Raw genomic sequence first — 26,456 nt, forward strand, 5'->3', positions numbered from 1 at the left:
TTCTTAAATACTAAATTGAAGAAAAATTCAAGAAAAATTTGCTTACCCCATTGGCAGATTTTTTTTGCTTGTTTTATGCACAAAATCACATAAATTTGATATTTTTGGCTAAATAAATACTAAGACAAAAATACTAAGACATTTTTTTCATGAAAATATTTGTTTGCAGTGCATTAAATTAAGTAAAATGTTGTTACTTAATGTGATGCTAAAAACAAAGTTGTACCTGCTGGGTTAGTGCTATGTGCGACCCTATCTCATGGCAAGCCGTGTTATAGTCACAAAATATTTGATTAATTTATTCGTGTTCAGGACACGATTTTTCGCTTTTTTCTGTGAATGTCTTTTTTGTGTCATTTAGCACGAATTTCTATAAATGTTTTTTTTTGTGTCCGTGGCACGACTTTCTTTTCCGTGTTATTTTATGTATTTGTTTTCAATTTTTTTTCCTATTTTTAAATTATTGTCGTTTGGGGTTTGGGTTAGGATGTAATTCTACATATTGGTTTCTAAATGTTTTTCTTTCGATTATAAAACTATTTTTGCTTAGGGTTGAGGTTAGACTTTGTGTTAGGATGTCTGAAATGTAACAAAGTCATTTTAACCCCAACCCCAAGTGACAATGATAAAAAAATTGAAAAAAAAACAATGAGAAAACAATACATAAAATGAGACCAAAAAGAAAGTTGTGCCACGGACGCATAAAACAATTTATAGAAATTCGTGCTGAGTGACACGAAAAAGACCTTGTGCTCAATGGCACGAAAAGAAGCGGAAAATTGTGTCCTGAATATCAATAAATTAATTAAATATTGTGTTACTATAACACGACTTGCCAAAAGTCAAGGAAAAAAATTTTAGTATTTTTGTCTTGTTTTCAGTAAAAATATCTAAAAATTCTTAAATTAAGATGCTTTTTCTTGATAAGCAAAACGATCCAAGAAAATAAGTCTATAGTTTTTAGACCAAAAATATCAAATTTAAGTGATTTTGTGCATAAAACAAGCAAAAAAATCTGCCAACAGGGTAAGCCAATTTTTCTTGATTTTTTCTTGAATTTAGTGGGGGGGGTTCAGATTTTTTTTTTTTTTGCTTGTTTTATGGACAAAATCACCCAAATTTGATATTCCTGGTCTAAAAACTAGACTTATTTTCTTGGGTCGTTTTGCTCAACAAGAAAAAGCATCTTACTTCAAGAATTTTTAGATATTTTCACTGAAAACAAGACAAAAATCATTTTTTGCAATGCAGGCTCACACATAAGGTCTGTTTGCACACACACAGAGCTACTGAAGGAGCTGCTCTATAAAACAGCCAATCATAGCAGAGCTCATCATTATTATTCGTGACTCTTTCAAATAAGGTAATAATAGACCATTTCATTCTAAGGGCAAATCGTAAATGGACATATAAAAGCGTCTCTGAATACTTTTTGCACTTAATAAGGCCACATACCTTCTATATAGATATCAGAGAACAATTTAACAGATTATTTCAATGCATTCTTTGGCACCTTTAACAGTACTTAATGCATGCAATTAAAAAAAATTAGGAATCAAACAAAACTTTGATCAAATGGGAATCAAATCATATATTTGGGATATAAATATATCAAATTTGGGTACACCGTATGCTCCCCTTACTCTTTCTTCTCCTCCAAGGTTGTTGTACAGCCGATTAAAAATATGGCCGTGTCTTAACAGCAGTAGGGAGGAGATCTGACTGATTGGCACAACTGCAGCGCGGTCAGGTTCAAACACAACAGAGCAAATGTTAAAGACTCATCCTGCACAGAGGATGCGCTTTTAATCCAAATATAGCCATTATGCTCCATCAGTCTCCATCTATCTGAGCATGCATCTCTGGGGCTTACGCTGGTCTGATGGATGCTCCTGCGAAGCACTCTGGGATTTAACCTCGGCACGGGGTAATCCTTGTTGATGAATTAGGAAGCCGTCTCTTCATCCCTGAACCTAAATGAGCCATTCCAATAGAGATTTGGACGGTGTAAATATCATTTTTTATTCGGGACAAAACAAATACTAACATACATACAATATGTGGAGGGAGGAAGTATTTAAAGTATTTAAGAGTTAGGAGTGCATTTGCACCCACAGGCTTTTTTCATTAATTCAGACCTGCTAATGAATGTTTGCCTTTAGAAGGGCAGTGAAACTACTGGACACACGTGTTGTTATTGTATAAGGCAGAGAAATAAATGATTGATGATGTGCAAAATTTCTTCAAAGCTGAACTTTTATATTTTAAGTGCATTCAATTTCATTCACGTGTGCTGTACGATGGAGGTTTTGTGTTTTCAGAGGCATTTTACGAGGCCCTCATGGAGACGTCCTTGTAACCAGCATGAGATGTTTTCCCCGACCGCACTCGCTCTGATAGCCTGATGTGTAGTAATATATAAAATTTGACTCAACGTTTAATACAGTACAGAAAATGAAGGATCCCAAGCTCGTACTGGAAACTACAAAACCACCTCGCCTGCCACATCACTGGACTAAAATCCAAGACTCAGCATTTCTCCCAGTTTTCCCAGAATGCCTGGGGGGTAGACGCTGCCCTGTGGTGCAACCACAAAATGTGCATATAACCTCGTTATGTCCAGAAATAGGGCAACCGTGGCTATATCCTACTCCCCGCGGCACACAGGATACGCCACGCTGTTAATGTTTCCAGGTTAGGTTTAATGATGAACATGTTCTCGCTGTCCAATGCTACAAAAGGCTACGGAGGTCATAATGGACGAGCATCCTGCTTAAGCATCGTGAACAATGCAATATAAACTTGAATTCTTATTTCTATTCTGCTTCAGTGTTGACAGATCGCCCTCCACCCATCATCCGGCAGGGCCCAGCCAACCAAACTTTGGGTGTGGACAGCGTGGCTCTTTTGAGGTGCCATGCTTCTGGAGAACCGGTCCCAACCATCAGCTGGCTGAAGGATGGGGTCAGCCTCCTGGGGAAAGACCCTCGCATGTCCCTGCAGGATCTCGGGAGCCTGCAGATCAAGGGTTTACGGGTGAGCCACGCATTATTTTATTTTCTATAAACATATTGCTAGCAGTGGCTAATAATGAATTTCAGTGACATTTAAAGATTGTAAATCTGCATTGTTTATTTTTGATAATCACAATAAATATTGCAAAGCTTTAGTACACAGCACAAGCCCCATGTTTCTATTACCGTGTGTATTTGTGTGTGACTGTCGGCTGTCAGAAATCGTCCTCTAAGTGTGATGTATAAGCGTAGCAGAATTCAATCAGATATCGGTAAGACATAACGGAGTCGGGCAGAGGGAATCATATTGCATTATGGGGATGAATGGGAAATATTGATTTTGGTAAATTGTTTGATACTATCACTTAGGGATACGACAGCTCTCCCAAGATTCATTTATGGAAGCCTGGACCGGCTCCAACAACACACATTAGCGCACACACAAACAAACGCGCACATACTGTACAAACACGTACACTTTTAAGGCAATATTAAATTTAAAGTCCCCTAGCCCACTCCCCGTCATCTCAGAATGAAATAGCCATTATGTATGACAGGGCTGCCCACCTCTGACATTTTATCTAATAAATGATGGAAGCAAGACGCTTTGATGAAAGGCAACGAAAAACAGAGGGAAGGTCCCGGAAAAATGGAGAGGGGGACGTACGCCAGCTGTCAACAGTCCAGGGGGTTTCAGCGACTATCCCTTTAAATGAATTAGTCTGCTTCTCGTTGCGGTTAGAAGGGTGGTTTGCGAATTTGCCAGCAAGGATAAAACTGGCTGAAGGGTGCAGAAAATAAAATACATCTACCATATTAGTGTCAGCACTCTTGCCAAACTGGACATGCTATCTCTCAGATCAAAGCTATAGGGATTGTGCGTGTTTTCCTCTTTAGTGATTTGAAGATCAAGATGTTTGAAGATTTTTATCTTTATTTAAGCTCTCGGATTCGGGTATCTACACCTGCGTGGCTGCGAGTTCAAGCGGAGAAACGTCATGGAGCGCGTTCCTAGAAGTAAAAGGTATTGTATGATCATTCTGCTTTATTATTTCCCAGCAGCGTGACATCCAAATGTAATCATATTTTTCTTCTCGCCAGAGTCTGGTAGTCTTCTGGTAGTCAAAGACAGAGATGAAAATGAACTTCCAGGGCCACCGTCCAAACCTCAGGTCACCGATGTCACCAAGAACAGCGTGTCGTTGTCTTGGCAGCCTGGCCTACCTGGGGCGTCGCCCATCTCCTCGTTTGTCATTGAAGCTTTCAGGTATGAATTTATCGACTTTATCAAGTCAAGTGCATTTTCCATAAAGAGTGGACCTTTGTGACATCACTTCCTTCTTTTGCAGCCAATCAGTGAGCAACAGCTGGCAGACCGTTGCTGATCATGTGAAGACCACGCAGTACACCATAAAGGGGCTCCGCCCCAACACCATCTACCTGTTTATGGTGCGAGCAGTCAACGCACAGGGCCTGAGTGACCCCAGCCCAATGTCTGAACCTGTCCGTACTCAAGGTATTCAGATTTTCATGTATTATTGTGGTTTGTAACTTTAAAGCCTATAATTATTTATTTATTTATTTATTTATTGCCAAAGATTTATTCCTTGGAATTTTCTTGGTGAGCTCATCCACAATATTGTCAAACATATAAATACATTGAAATACATTGTTACATACAATACATTGTTACATACAATATTATGTATATTATGACTTTATTGCATTAGGTCCCAACCCCAACTGAATGTTGTCCACGTCAATATGACTAACGTTCACTTATAGCTGCATCTGTTGCACACAAAGAAAGAGACCGTGGTTGGACACTATGCAAAGCAACAGTCCGTAAGTCCATTAGTTTCAGGGATGGAGGATAATGCAGAACAAACATCTTCTACTTTTGCAGTGCATAATTGAGTTAGTGCCCTGGCTGGTACCTTAATGATCATTACGGGGAACGAACGTCTGGAAAAAGATTCGATTAAGGTGCCACGGAGTCTCCGTATGTTCATTAGGGGTGACTGATTCTGGGACCTTGGGCGGATGTAACCTCACAGTTTGGTTGTGAAGCTCTATTTTCTGCTGTTAAGTCAATGAGAATCGCTTCTCGGGAGTCTTTTAGGGGATTAAATTGTATTTAAGGGATTGTGTGATTTAACATTTACAGTGCACTGTATAACTTAATGGCATTGCTTTCTCTCTTTACAGATATAAGTCCACCAGCGCAGGGTGTGGATCACAGACACGTGCAGAAGGAGCTGGGTGAGGTTATCGTGCGGCTACACAACCCCGTGGTCCTGAGTCCCACCACCATACAGGTCACATGGACGGTAAGACAATGTCATAGCTTGCGAGGTTATAGCCATAGACTGTAAAAATATGGACGTGGTGTCCGTGATGTCACCCATAGGTTTGTGAAGAGTTTTTTGAAGCCAATAGTTTTTGAAGCCATCTTGGCAGTGCATCACTGTGCATCACATGCGGATAACCGAAAATGGGTAAAGAGGCGGGACGTAATTAGGCCTAAGGTGATTGGCTGCTGAAACCATACCCGCCTAGCTTGACGGTAGTGACAGCAGTGGCAGTTTACTCGTCACTCAACTGGCCATGCCCTTAATTATCCAGAACTTTAAGGTTTAATATAATTTAATCGGATGAGTTAAAAAAATTTACCCTCCTGACCGTGGGTTTACACCAGGCTTGTTTAAGGCGTCAAAATCGCGTCTACCACGGCTAGTTTGCCGCTTGAACAGTTTAAATGCATTCGCGCGTGTAGAGCGAAGTAGACGCGCGGAAAAAGCAAGCGTTTGACGCGTGTCAGAGGCAAAATCCGCTTCTTGTGGGAGGGGCACGTGCTATGCGGTTAGCTGTTTGCAAGATGGCTGATGTTGATCGTGCATTCATCGAGAGAGTTACCGGTTTGTATTTGGTCACGTTACTATGCCACGGGTCGATAAACGTCACGTGACTCAAAAGTAAAATATGTATTTACTAGTCGTGCGAATGAGGCGGAATTGCGTCTACCACGCCGCAAGACCTCTAGACGCGCGTCAACGCATCTTCACATTGACTTAACATTGAAATCACTCTCGCTTGACGCCTCTACCGCGGCTGGTGTAAATGCAGCATGACAGTTGTCATGAAGGGCAAAATGAGCTATATGGACCAAATCACTTTTTGTACCAGGCTGTAAACATCATATATTCGGCTGTAAATTTGTGCATTTTAACATGGGGGTCTATGGGATTGACTCCCTTTTGGAGCCAGCCTCTTGTGGCCAGTCAATGAATTACAATTTAAGTCACTTTAGTTTTGGCTTCATCAGAGAGATCGGAAGGTTCCCTCTCGGTTATAGGACATGAATCGTGAATTTGGAGAGGTTTTAGTGCAACAATGGAGAATAAGGCATATAAACTGGTATAGGCTGTATACTGGAGGTTATATTTTACATGTATGCATTCGGCGGACATCGCGATTCATGGTACATTTTAATCAGTATATATTGGAATCGAACCCACAACCTTAATGCTACGATCACAATACTCAACCAAGTGAACTACAGGAATACTCCTAAACAATGTTTTGGCTACGATTGGACAGAGGTCACAAAACATGCGGTTATTTGTGAGTCACGATTGGATATAAATTCCTGCTTCAGGAAAAAGAAATAAAAACTTTAAGAGTTCTTTGTTGTTGTTTTCATTTCCCACCGCAATTTTCCTGCATTTATATAAACGCTTTAAAAGTGTTTATTGTTTCTTGAATTGCATTAAAATGGAGATTTTACAGCTCGGGCTGTGTCACGTTAGTTTGTAAGCACTCTCCCGCGGTATATTAATGATTGCCATCAACCATCATTACAGAGACAAATGTAAGCGTAAATGAGGGATAGACTGTTTCAGAGGTATTTTTCGCATATGAATAATCCATAAATCATCGACCAACACAGCCCCTGGATACAGCAGCACTCTGGCTGTAAACATAGATGGTGTCAGGAAAGCTTTTACCATCTTGAATCATTCAATTAATGAAAGTTAAAAACCGTAGGAAGAAATTGAAACCCATTGGGCTGATTTATCCACGTGCGGGGAGCAAAAGCAGATGTTTAATGTCTCGCTGTGCTGTTAGGAAAACATTCGTGTGAGTTATGCGTGTTTTGGTCTCTCCGTAAATACAACTTTTCTTCGAAAACAAGCTTACGGGGATTAAAGAGACTTGTTTAGGGTTTTCCAAGTTGTTGATTGTGTCGAATCTTTGATCAATATTTATGTAAAAATATAGGGTGTAAATACTTAATAAATAAATAAAATATATATATTAAAATATATCTAATAAATATTATATATATATATATAAAACACAACCAAAAATAATTTAATGTATATTTATATATATTTAATAAATATTATATATATATATATATATATATATAATATTTATTAAATATATTTTAATATATATATTTTATTGATTTATTAAGTATTTACACCCTATATTTTTACATAAATATTGATCAAAGATTCGGCACAATCAACAACTTGGCAAACCCTAAACAAGTCTGTTTGATCCCCGTAAGCTTGTTTTCGAAGAAAAGTTGTATTTACGGAGAGACCAAAACACGCATCTTTGTCTCCGGTTTTGAGTTTTCATTTACATCTTTTGCAGGTTGACCGTCAGTCTCAGTTTATCCAGGGCTACAGGGTTTTGTACAGGCAGATGTCAGGCCTGCCCTCCCCCGGGTCATGGCAGAGCCAGGATGTGAAGGTTCCCTCGGAGAGGAGCATGGTGCTCTCGGCTCTGAAGAAAGGCATCGTCTACGAGATCAAAGTCCGTCCGTACTTCAACGAGTTTCAGGGCATGGACAGCGAGTCCCGCACAGCCAGGACAACAGAGGAAGGTATAGTACACAGTTTGACTCTTTCGAAGATATACAGATTATCTGTCACGTTTGATATAAAAAGTCATTGGATTTGGTTCTGATGCATGCTAGAAATAATACCTGAGCAGTTTAATCATTTAACGATAATATCTTTTTAGCAATTTTGGGCTAGTGATACAAAATGCTCCCTTAGGCCAATGTCATGACAAATATCGTAGTATGCTTACCTTGCTGTCTACAGTCTTACAGTCTTTAGCTGACAAGGAAAAACAAGATCATTTTGTCAAAAGCATTGACCTTTTCTTTGTTGCGGGAGGCATGTGTGTGGTTGATGGGAAAATATGTGCATGATGTCTCTTTCTCATGTATCACCTTTGTAATGCGATATAGAGACTAGGGTTGTTACTTAAAGTCCCCCTGTTGTGAAAATCTAATTTTTAATATTGTTTATAAGTCTGTGTGGTAATTAAAAATGCTTTAAGACAAACCATAAACCATTATCAGTCACTGAGCCGGTGTGATTGAGTGGAGGCGGGACTACTTTGCATATTCATAGTTCTGCGTATACAAAATGAAGCAAGGGTGATGTAGAGTAACATTCTTCAGAAAATATTTCCAAAGAAATAAACATTTAAGGATGTCATTTTAAATTTAAAGATGAGTTTAAAGAGATTAAATGATCCACTACAGGGGGACTTTAAATTTGCGATATACTGCATATGAACATCCAGGGTTCACGGCAAAGCTTTGAGTTGTTTTTCCTGTTGTACGTGATGGGCACCGTCGCACATAAATCTCTCCAAAAAAATGCATTTTGAGAGTCTGTTTAGCGGCATACGAAGCTCTCAAGACATAAATTCACACAGAAGCACAGAAGGTTTGCTGATTAAGGTCTGAGCGCAATGACAGACTCATTTGTTACCCCGGGTGTCCGCAGAGAGCCGTATCTCCTCCACACAGCTCCGTTCCACCGCCATCACACCTTACACCTGCATGTCATCACCATTACCAGAGCAAGACCAAACATCAGGTCCCCTGGTGAAGGAGCGTCAGGGGGCGGGTGAGCTGAGATGGACCCCTTTTGTTTCTTGTTTTCCTCTGTGTAGCAGTTCAGAGAGTGTGTCATGAGGACAGGATGATTTATTGACCATTGTCTGATTAGACAATTATACCTTCCCACTGGATCTTGCTCTCTCCTTGCGGTTTCCAACTCCAGAAAGTAAAAGTGCTTTGTTTTTATTTAGACCTTCTGGTGATGTGCTGTGGTAAAATCTGTTATAGACACCATAAGAACGACTTTGAACAAAGTTTGGGAATGCGTTGACAAAGATGCCATAATAATTTATGATGATTTACAGTAGTAGCGATTTATGTGTTATTACAGTAACACTTTACAATAAGGTTGTATTTTTTAACATTATTAAATGGATTAGCTAACATTGACTAAGAACAAGCAATACAGTTTTTCATCATTTATTAATGTTAGTTAATGCTAATACAATTGTTTATGTTAGTTCATTGTGCATTTACTAATGTTACCAATTTTTGATATAAAAATGTCTTTAAAGGCACACTTTTTAAAAAAATATGCTCTTTTTCCGGCTCCCCTGGAGTTAAACATTTGATTTTTACCATTTTGGAATGCATTCAGCTGATTTACGGGTCTGGCGGTACCACTTTTAGCGTAGCTTAGCATAATTCATTGAATCGGATTAGACCATTAGCATTACGCTAAGCATCAGCCAAGAAAATCACAACTTTTAATTTTCCGTCATTTTCCGTCTTAGTACACAATGTAACTACAAAAGAGTCAAGTTTTAAATAGGAAAAAAATCCAAACTCTTTAGCGCAACGCTAATGGTCTAATCAGATTCAATGAATTATGCTAAGCTATGCTAAAAGTGGTACCGCCAGACCCAGAGATCAGCTGAATGGATTCCAAAACAACTAAAAATCTAATGTTTAACTCTAGGGGAGCTGGAAAATGAGACTATTTAATGGTTAAAATCAACATTAACAAACATTAATTATTGCTGTACAGGGATTGTTTATGCGCTGCGTTTTCCATTTAATATTTGCGCAAAAATTTTGCGTTATTTACTATATGTCATCAAAAAATAAAAACGATTGAAACATGACAACGTTTCTATTAACCGATGTTAAAATGACTAAAATGTCATTTTATTGTCTCATGATAAGTCATTTACAAAACCATGGTACCGGTGTGTTCACCTTATGTACCTCCGCGCAGACCGAATAAAATCAAAACACAACGAGAGCGACTTAAAAGCATACAGAGCAGTCGACTCCCAAATCACTCTTGCTGTATTTTGATGTCCGTTCTTGTGATGCCACATGAAAATGAACACACCTTTTCTGTCTTGTCCTCCAACTAAACATACCGCGCCATATTAAAAGAACGATCATGTTACTTCTATGCACATCATGTGACCTGTAAATGTGAAAAAAAAAATCCATTGCAGTTTTGCGATATATTCCTTATCGAAATGCCTAAAAAAACTACCTCATCCGAGCGTAAAAACGTTTTGCAATATATGGGAGTTTATGCGAAATTGCTTTCATCAGGCGCATTTTCAATTTGCAATTTCAATTTGTGCAATATGAAAGGTAATGGAAACGCAGCTAGTGTTAGTTTATGTTAGTCAATGCATTTTAACAAATGCAACCGTATTGTAAAGTGTTGTGTTATTATTTATCGTATTTTCCGGACTATAAGTCGCTCTGGAGTATAAGTCGCATTAATCAAAAAATGCGCCATGAAGACGAAAAAACATATATAAGTCGCAGTGGACTACACGTCGCATTTATTTAGAAAATTCTTAAGAACAGACATTTAATCTGGAGAGGCAAGTTATTCAACTAAACAATAGCACACAGAACAGCAGGCTGAATAGGTGTCTGTATGTTAACGCAACATTATCAGTTATTTACACGATACACAATAGCATACAGAACATACATGGAAGGTTGAATAGGGTAAATAAACAGAACAAGCCAATGCGCATCAAGTTCCCAGGCTTGTCATTCCACATCACTGAATCCATTGAATTACATAAATACAGAAGCAGCATATAGCGGACTCTCGCAGCTGTAGACTGTAACGTTGTCTCTTAGTTCATATATGTCAAAATTAATTCATACTGACTTACAAGTCGCACCTGACTATAAATCGCAGGACCAGCCAAACTATGAAAAAAAGTGCGGAAAATACGGTAGATGGGAATTTGAAAGATTTAACCTCTTTCTTTATCCTGCTTTAAAAACGCCATTGTTACACTGAATTTCATTGAATTATTTAAAAGGAAAAAAAAGCTGAAACAGGCACTTTCCAAAGCCATACTTTGTGATCCTAATCTGTAGTACAGTTAATAATCACCTTCTCAATGGAAATCTTTTCCCGGGGGTGATTATAGCACAATGATTGGTGACGTACTAAAGCAAAGCAGCATTTCTGCACATCCAGACTCGCCCGGGGTCTCAGTATCACTTCAGTTATGTGTTTTTCCTCCAGGCTACAGTAACTGCAGTGAAACAGAGGTCACATCCTCGCTAGCCATACATCACGCCGCTAATGGCGCTATTAGGATCGCCCGCGCCGTTGCTCGCCGTATGAGAAATATGCATTGTTTGGCTCAGACGTGCATAATGATAAGCCTGTAAATGATTTGCGGCATTAACTTTGAATGACATTGGCTACATTGTTATGAGAGGGATTTTGTCACCTGCAACGTGCTGAGTTAACTCCGCTCCCATTAGCGAGATTGAATCGACACGTCGCTCTTTTATTTTCCCCCGGCTGCAGATGTTTGATGAAGGCAAGCTGCCGTCCGTCCTGTCAGGCTTTTTCGGGGGTTAAAACAGGTCGACCTGCGTGCGGAGATGAGTGCAGCTTTGGGATATATGCCATTTACTTTGGGGTCAGAGGGTGGAGGGAGCAAAAGAGAAAGCGAGGGAGAGAGCGGGCGAGCTGAGTTTACCGTAATTGAGCTGTCAGCATTCTGCTGTGTCACGGCACCTGGGTTTGCCACTGAAATAAACATTTTTTAAAAAAATATTATTTTTCATGACAGGCCGCTGTTATTTATTTCATTCTTCCACTCAGAATCCTGCTGTGTGTATCAGAAGGGCTCATATGGGGTTGATAAAATAGTTGCCCGGGGTCCCGGTGCATAGACTGTGCTCTCAGCCAAAGACAAAACAAGGTCTTCGATTCACAACTAGCCTCTTTAGATCAATACGTGACTGTCGATGTGTTTTCCCTGTGCTTTATGCATCACTTTTTTCTGTCCCATCCATCTTTCAAAAGATATCTTCGCTGTAATGTTCTTTACATTCTTCAAGTCAATTTTCGCCAAACGTCAAAGCGATTTTTCAAATTGTTGGGGTGGCAATCTCATCGTTTCCTGGTTAATGTATTGTTTTTTTTTTCAGTAAATCCCTGCTTTCAGAGGCAGGATAAAAATGAAATGTGGTGGTCTGGCAGTGTCAGGCTGTAGACAATCCCTATCTAATGAACTTCTGCTCTCGTGACTTATGTGCCATAAATTAGCAAGAAAACTAGAAAAACACACGGCTCTGTGGAAACTAAATTTCTAGTGCTGGGCAAAGATTAATCGCGATTAATCGCATACAAAATAAAAGTGATTTTTTTGCATAATATATGTGCGTGTACCGTGTACTAATTGTGTATATTTAATCACACACACATTCATATATTCATTTCAGAATTGTTTTACTTATATATAATTGTTTTTAATTTATTTTTAATATAGAATATATAAAAATATAAATAAATATATATAAACATGTAAATGTTTCTTAAATACATACATGAATGTGTGTGTATTTATTTATACATAATAATTACACACAGCACATACTCATGCCAATAATCACTTTTATTTTGTATGCGATTAATCGCGATTAATCTTTGCCCAGCACTATATAACATTAACATACTCATACTGTACAGCATAATAAAGCATATACACACAAATTTACATCTTTAAAACCCCACTGGTCTTGGGTTGAAAAGCCTTTTAACTTCATCTGTATGTAATCTTAACAGAATTATACCTTATGTTTATAGCTTATCCTCTCTGTTTTGCCAAATAATACCAAAATGATTCATAAATCATGATTTTTTTCTTTGGAATATATAGTAATGTAGTACTCGAGACAGATTTCAGCTTTCTCTGACTCGTCTCAGACTCGTTCCTTCAAAGACTCGGACCACAGTGAGACTCGTAATTTCAGACCGAGTCCTCGAGACCAGCGCATTTTTTATGTTAATATAAAACACACACAACACATAACAATAATAATAAAATGCAATGTTGACGGATATTATTTGAAAATGACATCCCATGGTGCAATGCAAAGATACTGCCATCAGAGTCATATTTATCTCTAGAACAATACACAGAAGATGATGCATATGGTAGGGATTTTTTTAATGATAGTAAAAGCATAGGCCATATTAAGAGTGCTCCTCTAAACAATTCCCAATCTAGCTTAGTCTGTAGACCAAACTGTTGATTATTAAGTGGGGTGATATTAAATCATGAATATGAAAACTGATATGTTTTTATGGTCTTGGTCTCGACTCCTGAAGGACTCCGTCTCGACTCAGACTTGCTTCCTCAAAGACTCGGTCTTGACTCGGACTCGACTCTATTTGAAAACCAACTGACTCGGTCTCGCCTCGGTCTCGAACCTTCAAAGACTCAGTCTTGACTCGGACTCGGCATAGGCAGTCACGTCCCCATCACTAGGAATATATTTGTAATGAGGACAGTCATTTAGCAAAGAAAATGCTAGATTTAAAAGTATTACAGTACCTAATAGAGTTTGAAGTCATAAAAATACAGGCATTATGCAAATCGTGCTTCATTACATTTGTTCGACCACTGGATCAACATCACAAATTTTTTGCCACGTCCCGCCTGAAAGGGTTTTTAAAATATATATCTAATAAGAAATGTTTTTTTTTTAGGAACCCTTGAGCCAAAAATATTTCTTCTGTGGCATTCCTGCAATGGGCACTTTTTAAGCCCCATTATTTTTGAATGCGTTGGGGCTGTTTATGTTTTGAGTGATGTACATACATTGTACAGACACTCAGATGTGTAAGCAAACTTTCTCTGGCGTTTGTATTTATTTGTTTCTTGTGTGTTAGGTGCATTAGTGGAAACCACTCGACTGTGGCTGCTTTAAACAATAGTTAACATAGCACAATTGAAATGGAAAATTAGCAAGCAATAGATTTTTATATCATGGTAAACAATGGCCTTTCCATTGAACTGCTACAGGAACTTAATGATTGTAAAAGTAAATCTCTCTTTCTTTCTTTTTTTTCTTTTTTCTTTCTTTCTCTCTCTCTCTCAGCACCCGGTGCTCCACCACAGCAGGTGACTGTACTCACAGTGGGCAATCAGAACAGTACATCTATTAGTATTTCATGGGATCCTCCTCCAGCAGACTATCAAAATGGCATCATCCAGGAATATAAGGTAAACACCACCTTTATTGGATAGTTCACAATTTCAGTGCAGCTTCAAAGGGGCACCAGGGGGCGAACAAAGCAACCTGATCTCACGAATTTCCATGGCATAGTCACAGAATTTTGCGCTCACCTCTCCGCGGCACTCCCACGGATCTCCGCATTTTTCCGTGGCCCTGCTACGGACTGTCTTTTTCCGTGGCATTCTCACGGATTGGTTACTCAACTGTTTTGTCCTATTTTCTGTGTGAAATGTACACTTGCGGACCATTTAAACAGTAAACTGACACAAAGACATGAAGTAGTATCATTCCACATACAACAACGTCGGAACGTTCCTCTTTCTCCACACTTATAGACGCCGGAGCGGTAGTTTTGCATGCGTCATGCATACTCTTTTTATATATATATATATATATATATAATTTTTATTTATTTATTTATTTAAGCGATATTTTACCCAAAAATCTAGTTGTCACAAACCTGTATACATTTCTTTGTTTTGCTGAACACAAAGGAAGATATTTGTAATCAAGTAGGAAACATCTTCCTTTTTGTACAGCAGAACAAAGAAATTCATACAGGTTTGTAACAACATGAGGGTCAGTAAATGATGACAGATTTTTTTTTTTTACTATCCCTTTAATCTTAAAGCACAGGCAGAGCAGATTTCTGTGCAGATCGTTTGTTAAACGTATGAATGGTTTGCGGATCTGCTTGTGTTTCTTGAATAAACTGTCAGGTTATACACACTATCATTGTTTTTTTTGTCTCACCATATCATATTCTCTTTCTCATAGATCTGGTGCTTGGGAAACGAAACACGCTTTCACGTAAATAAGACGGTGGACGCGGCCATCCGTTCAGTGGTAGTTGGTGGTCTACAGGCGGGAGTCCTGTATCGCGTGGAGGTGGCCGCCAGCACAAGCGCCGGTGTGGGGGTCAAAAGCGAGCCACAACCCATCGTTATTGGTACGAGAGACTTTCATCTATTCGTAACAGTAACCTTTTCTGTCTTATTCCAACTGGCATTTATAAATGATGGTCAGAAATACCTTTAGAGTTTGTTCATTGGATCGTTTTGATGCGGCCACCGGAATCAAAATCAAATCTGGAGCAGAGCAGCAGTTTCGTATTTTGGTTGTGAGTAATGTGGATTGTAGTAGGTTGTGACTGATTTGACCCATAAGTGATGATTTTACCAGTGATATGCCCTTATTCCCAAATGTCAAACTCACTATCTGTCTTCACACACAGCCAGAGGCTGATAGACTATATATCATGACTACGGCTTGTATGTTTGTGTGTGTCCTACAATCTTTTAAACTGAAAATGGCTGGTTATAAAATGATTCTATTAGCTTTATTAATAAACATTATGGATGTATCATTTTTCTATTCATTTTTTTGTAAAAAAAAAAGCCTCGGGTTACCTATGTTACCCTTGTTCCCTGAGAAGGGAACGAGGCGCTGCGTCTCCCTTGCCATACTTCTGGCGTGCCTGTACATCCGCTTCGGCATATGCCAGATAAAGTGAGTGTTCCTTTTCGTCTTATTTATGCTCTCTGGCTTCCGCCTATAATGTCACACCCAACCAGTGGTCGAATTTGATATACATACTCAGACGCTGTCATGCTGTAGGCTTTCCCCATAGTGTCAGCTCTCTGACGCAGCGTCTTGTTCCCTCGAAAAAGCCAAACTTGATTTCATGTTAATTTTACTCAAATTCGCATTATGTGGTAAATCATTTGTGATCTGAATGTTATTCCAAGCTGTCTTTCAAACATTAAGTCATTTTTTACACTTTGTCAACATCTGGTCACTGAGCTGACACTAAACTTCGATGTGATGAGCTCTTAGTGATTCAGTTGAGTTGATTCAATGATCCTGTCCTGAGGTTTGCTGAAGCACGAATGTTTTCCGTGCCATTAAACTTGAACTCATTCGCAGTGTTTACTAAAAAACTGTTTTCGTTTCTGTGTTTGTTCAGGTAAAGACTTCCGTGACGTGATCGTAAGCGGAAACCGGAACAACAGCATCACGGAGCAAATCACGGACGTTGTGAAGCAGCCGGCCTTCATTGCGGGCATCGGAGGGGCTTGCTGGGTCATTCTCATGGGCTTCAGTATCTGGCTGTACTGGAGAAGAAAGAAGCGAAAGGGTCTGAGCAATTACGCAGGTAGACACTGAATCGACGCTAAATCAAAAAAGTTTGTTTTTTGTTTCGTTTCTTTTCAGCATGTTTGCGTGTCTTCTCCGTGTTACCGTACCTATTTTCTGTCTTGTGACAATACTTGATTTTTCCGGTTGCCCTGTTTCTGATGGCACCACATGCAGAAATACACGCAAACCTGCATGCTTATGACACACAGACAACCTCCAAAGCACGTGTGAGCGTCGCAGGCTTTGTAACACACACTCTTTCTGTCTTGTTTTGCAGTTCAGTCCTTCACCTTCACCCCTGCAGGTACTGTTCATTTGTCCCGTCTTCTCCAACCCCATCATGCATTCTTCCTTTCATTCCCCTTTCATTCCCTCGTCCTCACGTTGCCCACTTGATTTTGCGAGTTTCGCATAGTTTGCGAGTGCTCAGCAAAGTCAGGTGGAAGATCTGCGGGCTTTTTGTGTCTTTATTCTTTATTTAGCTTGTTGGTGGTCACCTGTGCTCATGCTATTTGTCTTCTCATGTGGTTTCTCCTCACATTTTTATCCACCGTTTCTTGTTTGCCTTTTCTTGGTGTTTGTGCAGGTGTCATGAATAGGTTTTGATCTTCTCTATGGAGTTATCCTTCGTTCGTTCTTTCATTCATTTCTGTCTTTGTTATTAAATGCTTGAACAAATGTATATGTGGATTCACATGTGAGGTTCTCTGGTTGCTTTATATAAACCACAATGATTGTGTTCTTTATATTTAGGAATGCTAAAATTATGGGCAAAACTTCAATTCAAACTTATAACATGTTTAGAAAAAAATGCTGGATTATTTTTAACCCAGCATTGGGTCAAAAAGGGACGATCCCATCCAACACTAGCTCACGAAAATTCGTACATATTTTATGAGTTGGCTAATTCGTATTAATTGATATGACCACATTCGTAAGTTTTGGTATGATTTGCCTTGACTCCTGTGACGTTGGGGTTAGGGGTTCGGTTTCATTGTTGTTGTTTTTTCATGAGAATCGTACGATTTTGCACGATTAACTTCGTATGAATTGATACGAATTAGCCATATCGTAAAATATGTAGGATTTCTAGTGAGATCAGGCTGGCCCAACTGTGTTGGGTTGTAATGATATCAATTATTGGGTCAAATATAAAAATAGGGGTAAATTTAACCAAACGGTTCAGTTAATCCCTTTTTGACCCAACGTTGGGTTAAAAATAATCCTGCATTTTATATTTTCAATTTTTTGAGTGTAGTGTACTAGTTTATTGAATATTGTGCAGTATATGATGTATACTACCTGCAAAACAAAACACATTATTTAACATTAAAATACATTTCAATTAGGGCTGTCAAAAGATTAATCGCATACAAAATAAAAGTTTGTGTTTGCATAATCTATTTGTGTGTGTATTGTGTGTAATTATTATGCATAATAACATATATAAATACAGACATACATGTATAAATTAAGTTAAGTTATTTATGCATATTTTAAAAATGTATATATAATCTAAATAAATATATACACACACATATAGATAGATTAATCTACAATAATCTCATACAAAATAAAATATTTTTTTTGCATTTTATATATATATATATATATATATATGAAATGTTTTATTTATATATATTTTTTATTTATATATTATATAGAATATATAAAAATATAAATAAATATATATATACACACATGTAAATATTTCTTATACATATACATGGATGTGTGTGTATTTATATATAAAAAAATTACACATAACGCATACACACATATCATGCAAAAACAAACTATATGCGATTTATCGTGAATAATCTTTTGACAGCAAATTTTCACCTCCATCTCTAGATATTGACGTTGACTATAGTTTCATATAGTTATTTTATACCCATTTTTCTTCCTTCTTTCTATAAAGTTGAGCACATTGTACTGCATTGTATACTGCACATTTCGGCATATCTAGTAGGTCACCCAGTTACTGTAGTCTATGCACACTGAACTGTCAACACTAATACGATATAGTGCAAAACGCTATTTCAAACCTAGCCATATTTCCATCAAATACATGATTGTCTATAAATTAAATATCATCCCGTTCATGCTACCTTTGATTTTCCACTTATTTTCACAATAGCCCGAGAAACGTTTGTAATTCAATGGTTGGTTTGATATATAGGAGATCCACAAGCCTGCAGAGGTTAACCAACGATGACCTGATCCCACACGGTTGACCACAATCACACTGTGAATTGATAACAAAAAAGAAAAAATTCACTCAACCGTCCCAGGTTGCCACTGTGTCTTCTGGGGATTGCTCGCGAATTGAGGCGCTTTTATCTTGTTGGAGGGTTTCGGTCCAAACTTCATTACCTATCAAATCAGTCTTCTGCCAAAGCAGACACCCCTTCACTTTCTCTTTTTTTTTCTTATGGAAGATAAGAGCGCAGCAGTCAGGTGCTCAGGTCTTATGGCCCAGATATCTACTCTTCAGTTTTAATGCACTCCAGAGTCACTACTGCTTCAGTGATCTTCAGGGTTGTTGGGTCCCAAAGGACCACATATCTCGTGCTTTCTCAGCACCCAGATAAGTGCGGCGTTCAGACGCATTACCGACATGCCAGACCCCATGTGTGTAACTCCAAGAAAGGCACTCATCCGTGTTAAAGATGTACTTTTAGATTTGGGCATTTGCAAATGCTTTATCCAAAGCATCTTACAGATTAGCACCATGATCTTTAACACAATTAGGCAACAGCTCTCTTCTGAAGCTAACGTAGCTAAGCAAAAATGTGGTTAGCTAGCGAGCTGTTGTTACTTGTTTCCCGAAGCCAAATTGTCTTTGGCTCATTATCACGGTTCACCGCAAATCATGTGAACGTTCCAAGGCTTATGCAATAAACAAAGACGGCAGATCGTAAAAGGATGAGACGTTAGCGTCAGGCGTTTTGTTCTGAAATGACATTTAAGATCGCCGCTGCATTTGTTTATTTAATCGAGGCCGGAGGGCGTCGATGATGAGTATGAGACGGTAGATGCGTCAAACCAAACACACCTGTTCAACCAAACACACCGGAGGAAGGACGATTTGATGGAATTTTCATACAAGGATTTGGCCGTGCGGCAGTAAATGCTTATTAAAGAGCAGTAATCAGTTTTCATATTGGAGAGAGTGCTTATCTGGAGCCCAGCCTAAGCCGAGACCAGCTCAGCGCCAGTCCACAGACCACATCAAAAAGCCAGCAATGTGTTCAATTGTAGATAGGCACTTAACAGAGCTACACACACATTAAAAGAGTCCCTTGGGGAGAGAAAATACCGTTAGTGTTTGTTCTCAATTTACCGAAATGCCAGATTCTGGAATTAGCCATGAATGCAAATAAACTTAACAAACACTGCGCTCGGGAGGAGAGCCAACCCCTGGGTAGTGTTCATCAAGTTTAATATTTAAACTGTCTGTTTGTTAAAAGAGGTGACGGATTGTTAACAGTGGAGAGTAAAATGTCACAAATCTCATTTGGATTCCCCGCAGGCCATTTGGTTAACAGATTGGGAGTTAGTCTGGATGAGAGGGTGTTATATTTGGGAAATAAGTGGGAATGTGGATCTCAGTGAAGATTTTCATTAAGTGGTGTGGTAGCTAACAACCTAATCGGGCGGAAAATGACAAGTAATAAACCGTTCGGCGTTAACCCGTGTAAATACGATTTGTGCCTGGTTGCAATTAAGTCTGTTGCATCGCGCTAAGTGCATTAACTGTAAGCACAAACACCTTTCATTATTAGTTCATTCATTTTCGATTTCAGCGAGAACCATATTTTGTGTAAACAACATTCTGATGTACATGTTGTGGCAAGAATGTAAGGTAACACTTTAGTACGTTAGTAAATGCATTAGCCAACATGAACTAACAATGAGCAGTATAAACGGTTTCAGCAGCAACAACATAAATAAACGGCTTTTGTGGACCAAATTTAAAGGATAACACCACAGTTTTTCAATATTTTACTATGTTCTTACCTCAACTTAGACAAATGAATACATACCCATCTTTTTTTTAATGCGTGGACTTAATCTTTGTATAGCGCGTCGTGAATGTGTTAGCATTTAGCCTAGCCCGATTCATTCCTTAGGATCCAAACAGGGATTAATTTAAAAGCCACGAGTAAGTATGGTGGCACAAAATAAAAACGTGCTAATTTTTTAGGCGGATAAAATATGAGAAAATTAGTTTGAAGCACTTCGACCTCTGGCGTAGTAATATTGACAGAAGTTTAAGCGCTAGGGGAAGTAGACAAGAGTGATGATGTTGCTGCGCGCCGGGGTCGAGGTGCTCCAAACTAAGTGCTCTTCCGCCATACAATGTAGTTCTCAGTTTTTTATCCGCTTAAAAAATCGCAACTTTTTTGTGTTACCTTACTTACTCATGTAACAGTTTTAAATAGGGAAAACATGGAAGTGTTTGGTGGCTTCTAAATTCATCCCTGTTTGGATCCTAAGGAATGAATTGGGCTAGGCTAAATGCTAACACATTTACGACGCCCTGTACAAAGATTACGTACACGCATTGAAAAAAGATAGGGATGTATTAATTCATCTAAGTTGAGGTAAGAACATAGTAAAATATTGAAACGCGGTGGTGTTTTCCTTTAACTTCTGGTAGACTCTCAAAAAAAACAAAAAAAACAAGTTGCCTCTCTCTTTAAACCTCTCTTCACACAGCGGAGATCAATGTTTACCGTCTCCCCTTGTCGTTAGGAAACCAAAAAATGTTTATTTTCAACAAAGTATTTGTTCCAGAGGTCAGTTTAGCCACTAGCCAGACAGATAAACAAACACAGACATAGTTATCTTCGAGCCATGCGCGTAACCGTGGCAATGTTTGTCCGAAGAAACAAACTATAGTTGTTCATTGTTAGTTCACATTAGCTAACTCATGTTAGTTAACAAATGCAACTTTATTGTAAAGCGTTACCGAAAAAAGGAAAAATCTCAGAGAAAAGAAAAAAATTAAAGATGCAGAGATGCTTAGGTTTTGAAATAGACTTTATAAATGTGCATGTTTATTTTCTGTGTACGCTCTGGGCGGTGCAGTCACTCGTGTAAGATTACAAAGACAGAGAAATAGAAACTTTTAATTTCTTAATCAGTTCCAGTTCTTTATTTTCTTCAGCGTGCAGTCTTGTATCAAAAAATCCATCAATCAGACAAAGAAGACTGATGCATAATTGATTTCATTTTTGTGTTATCATGCTGCAATGACTCTCTCTCTCTCTCTCTCTCTCTCTCTCTCTCTCTCTCTCTCTCTCATTTTCCACCCGCGTCCTGACCCTCAGTGACATTCCAGCGTGTTGATGGAGGCTTGATGAGCAACGGGAGGTAAGATTCTTGTCATCCGTTCTCTTGTTCCTCTTTGTTTTTCCTCTGCATGCCAAAAACAGCTCCGGTTATTATCTTTGTGCCAATCACCTGCCTTTAACCTTCAAAGACCGGCCCCTCAATTCCAAACCTCATTCATATTCTGTCCATCATTCCTCGGAAGGTCATCAAAACCATTATCCTCTACAAGGCTGTCGTCTTTAGGCCCGCTCTCCGCTTTTAGGTGTTCGTGCCGTCCCCGCACAGCTAGAAATTCGTTTTAGGAGACATCGCAGGGCGGAGGATTGAAATGTTGTTTCTCTGGGTCTCTCTGAGACACACAGCCATTTCTCGTGGGTCAACAGCTTGTTTAACCTCCCAAAAGGTCACAATACAGTATGTCATTGTGGATGCAATTGTTTAAATTACAACGAAAATATAAAAAATAGTTTACCCAAAGAAATGAAAGTAAAGATTATTTGAATATGCATTTTTATTGCACAGAATAAAGAGCATGACTAGAATATGGGGTCACACTTTACAATAAGGTTAGCATTAGCTTAAAGGAAAACACCACAGTTTTTCAATATTTTACTATGTTCTTACCTCAACTTGATAAATTAATACATACCTATCTTTTTTCAATCTGTGCTCTTAATCTTTGTACCGCGCGCCGTAAATGTGTTAGCATTTAGCCTACCCCCATTTATTCCTTAGGATCCAAACAGGGATAATTTTAGAAGGCACCAAACACTTCCATGTTTTCCCATTTTTAAGACTGTTAAAGTACATGAGTAGTTACACAAGTAAGTATGGTGGCACAAAACAAAATGCGGCGATTTTTTAAGCAGATAAAAAACGAAAACTATGTTGTATGGCGGAAGAGCACTTATAATATTGAATAATGCATTTATATTGAATAATCGCCACGTTTTATTTTGTGCCACCATATTTACTCATGTAACAGTCTTTAAATAGGGAAAACATGGAACTGTTTGGTGGCTTCCCATCATACCTGTTTGGATCCATAGGAATGAATGGGGCTAGGCTAAATGCTAACACATTCACAAGGTGCTGTACAAAGATTAAAAGTGCATGCATTGAAAAAAGATAGGTATGTATTACTTCATCTAAGTTGATGTAAGAACATAGTAATATATTAAAAAACGGTGGTGTTTTCCTTTAACATAACTAACAATGAACAATACTTACATTTACATTTAGGCATTTATCCAAAGATTATTTTACAAAGATTTATTACAAAGATAAGGAACAATCAAGCTATTTAAATCTTAGTAAATAATGAAATTAACATGAACTAAGATTACTAATAAATTTTTATAAAAAGTTAAAATATTAGTTAATGCACAACAAACTAGCATAAACAATATTATAGGCATAATGGTGGAAAAACTATTCCAACAAATACAAAGTGTTACCGAATATGTAAATAACAACAAAATGTTCATTTCTGGGTGAATTATTATTTCAAACCAATAGTTCCCAACTCCTACAGTATCCTGGGAAACATTTTGTACAAGCACATTTCATTACAATATTTCATTTTCTTTAAACTAATGAGACCAAATGTATGTGGGGTATCACAGCAGAGGGTCACATATTCGGTTACCCATGATCAGTCGGTTTTATCAAACGGATCAACCTGCAGCACGACTCTGAACCTCACAGCATCTCTCCATTTATACATCACACTGGTTCTAATATCACCACATGACTGATGGAATATAAGATGAGATCTGCCTGTTTGTGTACCCTGCATTCTGTCAAACACACACACACACACACGTATATGTGCACGAATCTCCGCACATCTTCCTTCACGGGCGGATAGCCACTCATAAATCTCACCCCCAAAAAGAATTAGCGGGAACAATTTAAGCAGAGAGGGGTTTTATTTTATCATTTGTCAACCTGCGTTTCCCACCCCCCTCCCCTCACGCGCCTGCTGCCTGTGCGGACCCCCGTAGTGATAAATTTGCCTGTCACCTCAGTCGGGCGGATGGAATATGAGCATGTGTAATAATGTAAAAATAATTACCCCAGGGAGAGGCAAGGCTAACCCGTGCGAAATCTGCAGGTAGGTCTGGGCTGAGTTTTTTCAGGGGGCGGTAGAGCAAAGGATAGGTTGGTTTGAATGACACCAGTTACCCCACCGGATTGCTGTCTTTTTTTCACCCTAGTGTCTTTTATCATTCCTGGCAGACCAAATCCACTCAGAATCGCAGCTAGTGGAGGTTTTCTTGGATTAATCTTCTTATTGTCTCTGGTGCTGTATCTGTAGATGAGGGTATTTCGGGTAGCTGGAATTAAAGCCCCAGCGGGCGTCGTGGGCAGCAGACACGATCGTCTGGTTCTCCCAGCTCAAGTGAAGTTCAGATTTAATTGATTTAATGATTTCAGATCCCAGGGGTCTCCTCCCTAATCATAGATGACGCCCAATTGTATTTTTAATAGTGATACCTTGTCTTTTTCTTAGATAGCACCCATGAGACCAGGAATATGCACTTATCTTTATAGAGGGGATTGAAACAAAGACATTTAAGGTAACACTATTGTAGCCTGTATGTAAATTTCTGTGTGTTCTGTAGATTTTCTGTAACAATACTACTTATTATTATTATATATTTTGATCACATATTTATTAGGGATGCACCGATAGGATTTTTTTGGGCCGATACCGATTCCGATTTAAACAGACAACTTCTGGCCGATACCGATGCCGATATTAAACACTTGTATACAATACTATACAGTTGGTCTATTAGCTAGTTTATTTCTGCATCAAATTATTTTTACTGAACATGGATTGGATCTAATTAACATTCAACTGACCAACATAATAAGAGAGGCACAAATTAAGCTAAAACAAATATAAGACGATAGCATTACAACCTTCAAAGGTGGTTTTTGCTATTCAGCATTTATTTTATTAACAACATTAACTCATTTTTTTTAGATATAATGGATTTCTTTATGCAGTTAATTAATAAACAATCGGTATCGGTCTCGTGCTATTGCCGATATGCCGATGGTTTCAAATTCATCAAAAATCGGCCGATAAATATCGGTGGCCGATACATCGGTGCATCACTAATATTTATAATAGTTTTGTAATACGTGACATGAACTGGATTTCTTACACGACGTTATCGTATGTTATAACTATTTACTGTTATTCCTAAATTTATAACGAAATGAATAGTAATGTAATTAATTGTTGTATGAATATAAATAATAATTAATTCTGATTGTTTTTCTTAATATATAAATATAATTATCAATAGTATCATTAACAAATACAAAAATATGTTTTAATATTTTATTAGATTAATCCTTAAATCTGTAGCCTACTATTGTTGCCTTATAAAAGTTACAACTTTCTGACTGTCGAAATCCCTGTAATGGGCGTTTCACACCGTATGCGGTAACTGCGAGTGTTTAGTTCATTTTCTATAGTAGATGTGCGGAAAGTGGGAGCTGTTACAGAGGTGAAGCGGAGTCGCTCCCAAAATTCTGCCCCTTCTACGGACCAGCTCTACTTCACAGGCGCCGTTGAAGATAAACATATTTGCACTAAATTCTGCAAAAAATACTTCAATACACAAGAAAACACTGTTAAAATGATTTTGTGGCTTAGTAAATTTAACTAAACAAAATGAGTAAATTCTATAAAAAACACAAAAATGGGAGGTATTCTAATTGTACACATTATTAACTAAATTCAACTAAATTTCAGCTAAATTTTATCATGTAAGAAGGAAATTAAATACATTTTTGGTTGAAACTACTTGAATTATTTTAGACAATATAACTAACTAGGCTTTTTTTACTTACAAATATAGTGCATCATTTTTGAAATGTTTAATTTTTTTAGCAAAACCCTGCATATAATTTTTTTTCAGGGAAGCTGTAGCCACGCTGTGATTTCGCCGCTTGCCGCATACAATGTGAAACGACCATAACACGTTTGTATAACATTACTGTAGGTTGTATTAGTTAACATTATTAAATGCGTTAGCTTACATGAACTAACAATGAGCAATAAAGTTTTTCAGCATTTATTAATATTTACTATTATTCATAAATAATAACAAAATTAATAGTAGTATAAATAATTGTTGTATTAATATAAATAATTATTAATTCTGCTTATTTTTCTCAATTAAATAAATATAATTTTAAATAATAAAAAAGTATCGTTAACAAATACAAAAATATGTTTTAATATTTTATTAGATAAATCCATAAATCTGTTCTACTGTTGCCTAATAAAAGTTGTGTTCATCTGTGCAGATTATCTTGTTGGACAAAACTTAGTTAAACACTTATTTTTAACTTAAACTTAAAGATCTTATTTTTGCGATAACACAAAAATCTACAGGAACATTTTTTCCAGTGTCCCGCTAACTTCCGAGGTTGGCCTACAAAAATATGTCACCCTTGCAGCACTCTATGGCCTTGTCCCAAATTGCACACCCCAGGCTTGTGGACTTCCT

At 38.0% G+C, this 26,456-nt stretch overlaps 1 protein-coding gene across 11 annotated transcripts in view; it reads left to right on the forward strand.

Moving 5' to 3' along the window:
• robo2 (roundabout, axon guidance receptor, homolog 2 (Drosophila)) overlaps positions 1-26,456 on the forward strand; it is a 630,465-nt gene that overhangs the window by 566,404 nt on the left and 37,605 nt on the right. For 7 of the 11 annotated variants that reach the window (XM_055197219.2, XM_055197227.2, XM_055197223.2 and 4 more), the window contains 11 exons: positions 2,831-3,036; positions 3,957-4,038; positions 4,116-4,281; positions 4,364-4,530; positions 5,223-5,344; positions 7,680-7,911; positions 14,302-14,426; positions 15,217-15,388; positions 16,406-16,594; positions 16,856-16,882; positions 21,918-21,960. In XM_055197219.2, coding sequence (XP_055053194.2) covers positions 2,831-3,036; positions 3,957-4,038; positions 4,116-4,281; positions 4,364-4,530; positions 5,223-5,344; positions 7,680-7,911; positions 14,302-14,426; positions 15,217-15,388; positions 16,406-16,594; positions 16,856-16,882; positions 21,918-21,960 — 1,531 coding nt within the window. The remainder of the gene's footprint in view (positions 1-2,830; positions 3,037-3,956; positions 4,039-4,115; positions 4,282-4,363; positions 4,531-5,222; positions 5,345-7,679; positions 7,912-14,301; positions 14,427-15,216; positions 15,389-16,405; positions 16,595-16,855; positions 16,883-21,917; positions 21,961-26,456) is intronic. The other 4 variants (XM_055197221.2, XM_055197224.2, XM_055197222.2 and 1 more) reach the window with 1 other exon arrangement.

The sequence above is a fragment of the Misgurnus anguillicaudatus genome, chromosome 24 (genome assembly GCF_027580225.2).
Source record: "Misgurnus anguillicaudatus chromosome 24, ASM2758022v2, whole genome shotgun sequence".
In the NCBI taxonomy this organism is placed as follows: Eukaryota; Metazoa; Chordata; class Actinopteri; order Cypriniformes; family Cobitidae; genus Misgurnus; species Misgurnus anguillicaudatus.